The following is a 10,361-nucleotide window of genomic DNA, read 5'->3' as shown; positions in this document are numbered from 1 at the left end:
TTTAATTGATGAATTTGATTATGATAGACCGGGTTACTCCTGTGAGTCCTCCCAAGTCTGGATCGCATCCCGTATTTCAAGCTGAAAAGTAGCTGAATTGTTTTGATAAACGCCAATGTTATAATAACCACTGCTATGAATATAAATATTCGTTGCTTTTTCTTTAAAAGGGGCAAATGCGTTGATTAAACTTCCTTTTTTGAATTTGAAATCAGAGCGCTGAGTTAAATCAACCCATTTGCCTATTTTAAAGAAAGAAAAAATGTATCAATTAAACCGTTTTTTTTTTTATTTAAATTTATTGGTCCACTGTCTTTTCCATTTTTTATTATCACGTGAGTACTGTATTCATGTTTTATTTGTTTAAAATATACATTGAACGCAATTTATTGAATAACTTCCGTTTAAAATATTTAAACGTATGTACGTAAATACGAACAATAAAATCGTGACTTGTTTTATGGCAGACTTAATACTTTTTAGCTTTTATAACGTGTTTACAAATAAAATCCGCTGTACGTTTTTTTGTAAGAGTTAGTAGATATCGGAATCGTAGGTACTGAATTAATTTCCTTACTTTATACTTATATTCAAAACGTATTGAATTTACCACAGATCATCATGTTTCATAAATTATGTTCTTAGAAATAATTACTGTTATTAAAAAATATATTCATGCATTTATTCAGGAATGTTCTAGTAATGACAAACATTATTTAAAAACTTTCAATATCCGCCATATTCATTGAAGTATTTAAATAATAATGGCGCTGTGATTTACTGATTGTTTAAAATAGTGTGTACAAAATAGTATGTAGATTATTTGAATAATAATGACCACATGATTGTAGAATGAACCAAAAATACAAACTAGTTGCGTGAGTGGTTGGTGGGATTGAATGGTTTGTGGCTTGATGGACCGCCAGTGGATGAAAGTCCACTTATCCTACCCATCTTGTGATTTCCCAACTTCCCTTGTTTGTTTATTCTCCTCGTCTCTATGGCCATGGTTAGCTACAGATATTATGATAACAACTTTCCATATCCATAGCAACCAACATCAACAAACACATTTTTTCTTCTTGATAATTTTTGTGAACTGCCGCATGTTCATAGTTTTATCTGCCAGCATTTGCTCGTCCTTGAATTATCTACCTGCATCTGAACACCTTTACATTTTCTGACTGCCGCCACCGCGCCGTCACATTCATCTTTATATTTCCCAAATAACTATAGTAAAAGTGCTGTGTTCACCGGAAAAACTACCTAGAAGCCAGGACTTGGAGATAACATCAGGATTCCTGTCCCTGATTCCCTTCACTGTCTTCCTAAAGGTAGGATTTTGGCTGCTGTTGTTTGCTTGGCTGCATACAGTTTTTTTCCACATCTGCCATCATCGCGCAAACGCATACTTTTATTTCCCCGCAAAAATTAACTCAGATCAACGATTCAGTCAAATAATACCCACGCAAAATTATAATCGCCAACCCACAAACAATAATATTTTTGACTCACCGTGATAAAAATATTTTCGTTTACGAAGTGATTCGTTAGGATCTTCTTTCATCGCAGTCTCAATCCTAGGGATTGATTTGTAGCAAAGTCTTGCATCTCGTCCTCCACTGCGCTATTATCTGAAGCCGGCAGCCCTCTTTAGCTCAACATATGAAGCGCAATTCAAGTCCTAACGTAAACATTGTTCTAATGCTCCGCAAGCAACTTGTCAAGATAATATGTGTATGGCGCATGTTGATGACGACTGTGAGACATGGTTCCTTACTGGAAAAGATAAAAAAGACTAGAGGCCTTTAAAATGCGGTGCTGCAGAAGAACATTGGCAATTTTAATACCGCATCACTAATAACGAGGTTCTCAGGAGAATCTAAAAAAGGAGGCACTTAATCAAATCAATCCCAGTGCCGCGATCAGAACGCTATCTTTATCTGTTTATATCTAAACGGCACTCTTAACTTCTGTACTATCTACATCTACTCGACGTTATATGATCGAATTCAACCAATGAATGACCCTGAAAATTTAGTCCACGTTCCTTACTTCATTCAAATTTAAAATAGTTCTCATTTATATTTTGAATAGGTTTCTGCGATAAAAAGTGTTCAAAGCAATCACAAACACCAATAAATTCCAATTCAAGCAAAAAATGCTCGCTTGAACAGGATTTTCATATGACTTTTGACAATTACCAAGAAGGAATGCTTAACAATCGTCTCTATTTATCTATCGAGCAATTATAAAGCCAGCTTCTTTAACGTCTTGATATGTACACTCAAGAAAATAGTAAAACAGACGGAAAAAATAAAACTAAATTTATTCAACAATGTTTGATTATGTCCAAATGCTTGCAGACTGGCTGGATTTCCTCACTAGGGAGTTATTCATATTTAAATTTATTTCAACAGAGAGGGAAAACGTTTTTGAGAAGGGAATATGGAAGTCTGGGTATTTACAGGGCTTAGGACCTGTCATTGGCTGGTTTAAGTGGCCACTTTACACACTGTGTAAAATAATAAAAATTGTGAAATTGTTTTCAGGCGTTGCCTAGTAGGTGATTTGGTTCAGCCGGATGAATCTCACCCGCGTGATAAAGGTTTCAGCTCTTTAACTTTACAAAAGTCAACAGATGGAAGAGTCGAGGAAATGTGGATGTTAAAACATGGGCAGAATGGTGAATGTTACACAATGTGTAAAGTGGCCACTTAAACCAGCCAATGACAGGTCATAAGCCCTGTAAATGCCTAGACTTCCATATTCCCTTCTCAAAAACGTTTTCCCTCTCTGTTGAAATAAATTTAAAACTAAATTTATTCTTTATTGTAGCAACATTTTACGGCTAGATGCTTTTATATGTTCATAGGGCAGCATCTAGTGAGTCTAACCACTGCATCTAGCCATTCGTTTTTAAAACTATCAAAATGATAGATTCGACATCAAAGTTAACTTATTTATCTCCTACTTATTTCTAAAAATACAGATAAATCGCAATTAAAGGAAAAATTGCTCGGCGAAACAATTTTTTTTTGTCCCTTTTAATGCTTAGATATGCGTATTGAGGAAAACTGGACCCCTCGGTATAGATCGATATACTTACATCTAAACTTGATTGTAGGGGGATCAATAGTGTATCTTCGCAATCGCTAGGGAAAATTTATCTTCAAATATGACGTCATAATGAAGTTATGTCACTTTGGTGCGTGACGCACGCTTCACCTTATAACATATCGATAAACCTACCTAAAACTTGATAGGGGGGTCGGTAGTGTATCTTCGTAATCGCTCGAGAGAATTTATCTTCAACTATACCGTCATAGTGAAGGTATGACGTCCTTAACTCCCCATCATAATCGCGGCCCAGAGAGGCGAGCCCAATCGATCGGCCACATTATGCGCCGTCGGGGTCTCCTGCGTGACTCGTGACATAATACAGGAAATGGTCGAGGGGACAAATCACAGAGGGCGCCCCCTACGCGATGAGAGTGTTAAGAACAAGTGTGCGTTAGATTGTAATGTAGAATGTTTTTTGCTTTGTACAAAAACAATATTTTTTTAATTAAAAAAAATGTATCGCGACATTTAGGTAACTAGTTGAAAGAGTATCAGTAAAACGAACCGTCATGTTTTTGCCAAAGAATTTTAATTGTAATCACAAACAAACTATTTGATTTCCATTGGTTGCTAAAGGAATTAGTTTATGAGGATACATTAGTAAAGACTATCTAATTATTTGTAGGCTTTTGTTTTATATTCATCGAGCGATCTTATAACACATACAGAATCTATGAATACAAATTGTATTTCATATGAATGTAAAGTCGACTGAGCAAAACTATCACCACACACTATAATTAATCATGAAAAAAATAATTTTATGTATTACAACCGAAAGGAAGAATATTTTATGAAGGGAATATGACATTGCCTGGTTTATGTTGCCACTTTAAACTGTAACATTTACCATTCTGCCTATGTTTGAACATCTAAATTCCTTCAATTTTTCTATCTATTGATCTTTGTGGCGTTAAAGAGCTGAAACTTTTATTGATGCGGGCTAGATTCTGACCGAATTATTTCACTTATATTATAGGCAACGCCTGAAAATACTTTTCAGTTTTTATACGATCAGCATTTTTTTTCTTTAAAACGTTTCAAAGTTAATTGTGGTATTATTTTTTTATGTGGTTGTTTGTGGTAGATGCAACATTACAATTTTTTTAATTTCTTGGAAATATTGTAGAATTCCGTCGGCTTTCCGTATTCCTCTCAATTTTAAAAATGTCTTTATATTCTAATTTGTTGAGTAATTTTTTACAAACATTACGTTTAAGTAAATTATTTTTGGCGACTAATACCAATCATATTTACATTTCCATTGCATTTTGCTTGTAGCTTTTAAATGTTTTTTTTTTAAACATTATTAACATGTTGAATATTTCAAAATATTTTATGACAACTACCTATTAGGTCTGAACCTTCGTAAAAGTATTTTATCTACATATGTACAATGATATCTCAAAAGAGTTTAAGAAATATCAATGTATAAAATACTGACTTAAACCAATCAAAAGCCGGTCATTATTATTTCATATCTGATAAGATTTCTGATAAATAATTATTTCGTTTCTATTGAGAGTTATTTTTTCAACATACATTTTTCTTTTTATAATAAAATTTTGGTGCAGCTAAATTCTGACAAATAATTTATACACTTTTTTTATAAACATGTACACATTCTATAAAAATAATATTCCGCAGTGGTTTTTAAACACACCTGAAAGGAAAAAATGAATTTATATGTTTTCTTTAAATATTGATTTTACTTAACAATTAATCGCTTCGAAGGTGACTCAAAATAATAGTAGATTCGTTATATTTTTATCACAAAACTGGTTTCAAGTTCTCGGTCAGAATAATGAACCGCTTAAGTCTTACGTAAGGCACAAGTACATGATTTTATTATATCTCAAGGTCCTCAATAAATTTTCAGTAACTGACGTGTCCTTTGATGTTTTTATTGTTTTATCAATTTAATATAAATCTCTATTCAAATGCAGTACATACCAGAAAAAGCTACACACCAGAAAAAGCTGTCAAAATGAGTCCTCATTTTTTTTGTAACCTATAATAAATTTATAATTTGTCGGTCTCGTGGTGTAGTGGTCAGCGCGGTGGCCTACCATGCAAGAGGTCTCAGGTTCGATTCTCCGTTGACATGAAACATTTATTTACAAAGGTGTTTTTACACTAGAATATTTCAAATTCTCTGGATTGGCAATCGCAAGACTGATCATCTTACCTTCATGTTATAAAAAAAAACAAGATATGCTGCAATTGGTGTACTAATGTAGTGCCCTATGCACCATAAGTTGCGGAAAGGTAATGAAGATGACGATTTATACATATATATAAATTAACCCTTTGCTTCCTGACGGTACAAATTTTGTCCTGGTGCAAAATAACTCATTGGTTTTTTGTATTTTTTTTCTCTCTATCTATCCTCGCCTCTGTTGTATACACCATGATTTGGTCTGACACACGTTTTGTATATCCGAATTATGTTTCCAATGTTAGTTATGTACTATACGACATTTCTTAGGTATCGAGATGTTTACTAACTGAGATGGAGATGTTCTCATCATTACTATGGCAGCATCATCTGCATGGCATGTGATGTTAATGACCTTATCTCCTTTAGTATATTTTATACTTTTTTTTTATTCTTAAAAGTTTTTTTTATATATATTTATTCTGCTTGTGTAAGAAAAGATTTTAGGCGTATGTATTGTTGTTGTATATTTAGTTATAAAGGTGCTAAACTTTCTTTGTTTCTTTGTTGTTCTCAATATGTGTTATTTTCTAAATGCTAATATTATTTATGTCCCGAATTGAGTTGTTGGAACTCCTAGGAATGTAATTCAACGTATTATACTTGTAAAATACTTTGTGTTTTATGATTTATAAATAAAAGAAAATAAAAAAATATATATATATTTATTTATTTAAAGCTTCAAGTACAAAGAATAAGTATGTTTCTTTTTTGGGTGATACCGTGTGTGTTGGATTTGTTCCGACGTTTCGGCTACTATTGCAGGAGCCATCTTCAGTCTAAACTGAGTCACTCAGAAGGTAAACTGAGTCACCTGAAGATGGCTCCTGCAATGGTAGCTGAAACGTCGCGTCGGAACAAACCCAACACACACGGTTTCACCCAAAAAAGAAACATCGATAACAGTGACTATTTAAAGAATAAGTACTTTGGCGGAATTATTGCTAAAAGCAATATCTTCCAGCCAACCAAAAAACAGACTGGTCAAAGGAAGAGATTGGTTAAAATTTTGTACTAAAAAACCATAGAATATATCAAAAGATACATGCAAATAATAAAATAAAATTTTTAAAAACCTAATCAATTAAAAATAACAGCTGTTTTTTAATTTGGAGATAAGACTTGCACATATTAACATTAATGAAAAAAAAATAAAAGTGCATTAAGTTATACGTATTAAATTATGAAGAATGTGGGATCAGATAATGAGTTTGGAAGGAGAGAAAAAAGGGAACCAAGGAAAGAAAGAGAGATAAAAAAATACATTTGAGAAGAGGATATATCGTCGGTCGGCGTGCATTTCCGCCGCTCTGCTAAATTATTATTTACTTCGATCCACGGTATCTACTGTTCGTTTTCAGAAAGCTCACTTCCTACTATGCCCGGCTGAGGCTAAAAGTCGTATCTGCTTTGCCGATCAGATTTCTATATTTTTTTGTTTAGTTTTTTTTACAAGAAAATATCTCATATTTGAGAAGCAGAAATGACTTATAAACATAATGAATATGTGGGGCTATCGAATATCTATTACAAAAAAAAGAAAACGCAAAACGAAATTTTTCAGCTACGACTTTTAGGCTTAGCAGGGTAGTATTGATTCCACACATATCGTATGGTTAGGGAACATCAAATAAGAGTTATAAATCCCTTCATATGAAAACATAATTTTTGTCAAAATTGTAGATTGGCGGTAATGCACGCCGACCAACGATATCATGTATTAAGTGTATATTGTCTTTGTTTGTCTTTGCTACATAGTTGTTTGTTCTTTCTCTTCAGTTTCTTGTACACATGTTTCTTCATATAACTTTTGTAATTGGCTTAGGTCGTACATAAAATGAATTAATAAATATTTGTGTTTTCAAGCATCGTATTAATAACATAACTCAAAAAGAAAAAGTCTACATTAATATTTTTTTATTTTTTTTTTTTTTTTTATTTATTTTTTTTTTTTTAAATTCAAAACAATTTTTTTTTTAAATTCCCGCCAAACTGCAGAAGCAGTTTTTTTGCAGGGATTTCTCTCTTTAAACATTTTTGTAACATAATATAATAAATGTTTACATAAAATATTTTTTTAAAAAAATCTTTAAAATATCAATAAAATAAAAGTTTAAAAAAAATTAAATACAAGTTAATCGAGTCTTTTTTGAAAACGAAATATATAAAAAATAATAAACAAACACTTTTTTTGACACTGTTTTAAATTGTTTGGTTTCCCCATTTTTTTATATTTTTTTTATTTTTTTTATAGACTAAACTTAGAATTTAAGAAAAAGATTTTTAAAACCAATTTTACTTTGTTTTTATTCATATCACTATTTTTTATTTCGTCCGGGAGTCTCTTTACTATGCGAGGGAGTATATACGCCCTGGTCCTCTCTCCATACGCATTTATGGCTCTTCTTTCTATGAAGTTTCCTCTCGCTTTTTGGCGCGTTTCATGCTTATGTGATATTGGCGTTTTATAGAAATCCATGAAGTCCTCTGTTACCAGGCGATAGTATATCATATTCTGTACCGTCAAAACTTTACACATCGGGAAAAGATTTTCATAATCTATGTTCAGGGATTAAATGATTTGTATAAAGTTTTCATTTTCTACACATAGAGGTACTGGTATATTATTGTTTAAATATTAACGTATACATGAAATATTTCATTTTTAAAGTCTTCACATTTAATTTCGGCATTTTAATCGTAGTCAGTATGACATACTTTTAAATCCTTCGCTCCCTGAAGCTACAAATTTGTCCTGGTGCAAATAACTCATTTATCTCTTATGTGATACCGAATTGAATGCATCTTATTACTTTCGGTACATATTTAGATGTTTTTGAGTAGTTTTGACCATTTTGAAGTAATTATTTCCAAACAATGACTCCTGAGGATCAGTTTTGCGTAAAGCTGTCACCAGTTCTGCTTTAATATTATAATTACGATAGCAAGTAAGCTCTTTATTTGTTGTGTGATTATAATGTTAGTTTTTCATTTATTTTTGTAAATCTACAAGATATACCGTTTTAAAAAAAAACATTATTTTTTTATATTGCAATTTCCTGACCTTACAAATCAGTACCACAGTTTTTTTTTTATGTGTAGAGTTTAATTTTTTTTTTTTAAAGATGTAACTGTTTTTGAGCTATAAATTACAAAAATCAATAAGAAAAATTTCATTGTTCTATTAAATCCATGTTCGTAAAAAAAAATCAAAACGTAATCAAATAAAATTTCATGTATTTTTTTATTGAGTTTAAAAAGTATTAAAACAGACATATTTAACTCTTAGGTTAACGCGAAAAATGTGTCAAAAAATAAAACATATTTATTTATTAATTTGACAATTATTGTAGTCTGCATTCCTTTTTTTTTACAGCAATTTACATCTTATTATTTAAACAGTAGATTAATTGAGTAGTAAAAGTATCCAAACATATTTTTTGTTTTTGCTGGTGAGTCATCTAAACTGCCTAACTAGGGATAGCTTCCCTGTTCTAAGACAGTAAATAATGTATTTTTTATATTTATTTTAGTCATTATTATCATTTAATTTTTATTAAATATACATAAACAATTATTTATAAATAAGATACAAGTGTATATAGTATTATTACTAGAGAAAACACAAGAATATGTAAGTGTGTGCCCTGATTCCAGATTGAAAATAAAATTATAAATGTCCACAAATCAATAACAAATATACCACAAATATCTTTATATTTTATAATTATTTTCCGTATCATCTAAATTATATTTTTAGAGCGATCAAGTACATTCAATAGTTTTTTGGGCGTATTCTTGAGCGAAAATACAAAAAGTAAGAAAAAGAAACAGTACATAAGAAAGAATATTCATAAGGTAGATAAAATTTGTAGCGAACCCATGAAAGCTTGATGACATTCGATCGGCTTTTAAATATCAAGTGTCTAAATAAATGCGTAAATCTTAATCTACAAATATACTTTGTTCAAGAGGAACGTGTTTGTGTCCCGCTTTAACTAGATAATTTCTGGGTATATAAGGTGGACACAACGTTTCGGGCAGCATCAGTTGTAATCGAACTATCCGGTACAATGGCATTCAAGGTGGGTAAGGCGATGGAGGTTCGTAATATCCGGGTGATGTCTGTATACTTATTACACATAATATAATGTCCCTTCCAGGTGTGCATCCTGCTGGCGCTCGTAGCCGTGGCCCGCGCCGGAGTGCTGCTCGGGTCGGAGTACGACCCCAACCCCCAGTACAGCTACTCCTACGGCGTGCAGGACGCCCTGACCGGAGACAACAAGAGCCAGCACGAGACCCGCAGCGGGGACGTGGTGCAGGGCCAGTACTCGCTGGTGGAGTCTGACGGCACCCGCCGCACCGTGGACTACGCCGCCGACCCCGTCAACGGCTTCAACGCCGTGGTGCGCAAGGACCCCCTTGTGCACGCCGCCCCCGTCGTAGCCGCCGCCCCCGCCGTCACCGTGGCCCGCGCCGCTCCGGCCGCCCTGGCCTACTCCGCCTCCGCCCCCCTAGCTTACTCTTCACCGCTGGCGTACTCCGCCCCTCTGGGATACAATTCTCCCCTGGCATACTCCGCCCCCCTGGGCTACTCTTCTCCCCTGGCCTACTCCGCCCCTCTGGGATACGCCGCCCGCGCCACCCCCCTAGCCTACTCCGCCCCTATCGGCCACTCCGCCCCTATCGCCTACTCCGGCCACAACTACGCCTATGCCTACTAAATGAACAAACTCAATAACTATTTTTTTTAATTTGACTATGAAACAAAACTGCCGATTAGGATGTGATCCTGTAAATTAAATTATTTTTATCAATAAACATATTCCGAGAAAAACATTTTTTTTCACATCCATGACGTCTATATGAGGTACATATGTAAAAATACGACTACTACCGAGATTACATAATTTTAATACTACCGAGATTACATAATTTTAATACTACCGAGATTACACAAAATGGTTAAAATCGTGATTTTATGATTTTAACCATTTTGTGACTTTCACATATTCAT

At 33.5% G+C, this 10,361-nt stretch overlaps 1 protein-coding gene across 1 annotated transcript; it reads left to right on the top strand.

The window, feature by feature from the left end:
* The first annotated feature begins 9,392 nt into the window (after nucleotides 1–9,392).
* On the top strand, nucleotides 9,393–10,143 carry LOC148280536 (pupal cuticle protein Edg-84A-like). The gene is made up of 2 exons (XM_088228230.1): nucleotides 9,393–9,426; nucleotides 9,505–10,143. The coding sequence occupies exons 1-2, from the start codon at nucleotides 9,415–9,417 to the stop codon at nucleotides 10,066–10,068; spliced, it is 576 nt and encodes a 191-aa protein (XP_088084356.1). The 5' UTR covers nucleotides 9,393–9,414; the 3' UTR covers nucleotides 10,069–10,143.
* Nucleotides 10,144–10,361: the final 218 nt, after the last annotated feature.

Source organism: Micrasema longulum, unplaced genomic scaffold, assembly GCF_059751315.1.
Source record: "Micrasema longulum isolate JH-2025_06_02 unplaced genomic scaffold, ASM5975131v1 h1tg000571l, whole genome shotgun sequence".
Classification (NCBI taxonomy): Eukaryota; Metazoa; Arthropoda; class Insecta; order Trichoptera; family Brachycentridae; genus Micrasema; species Micrasema longulum.
This window is presented reverse-complemented; position numbering and strand designations above follow the sequence as displayed.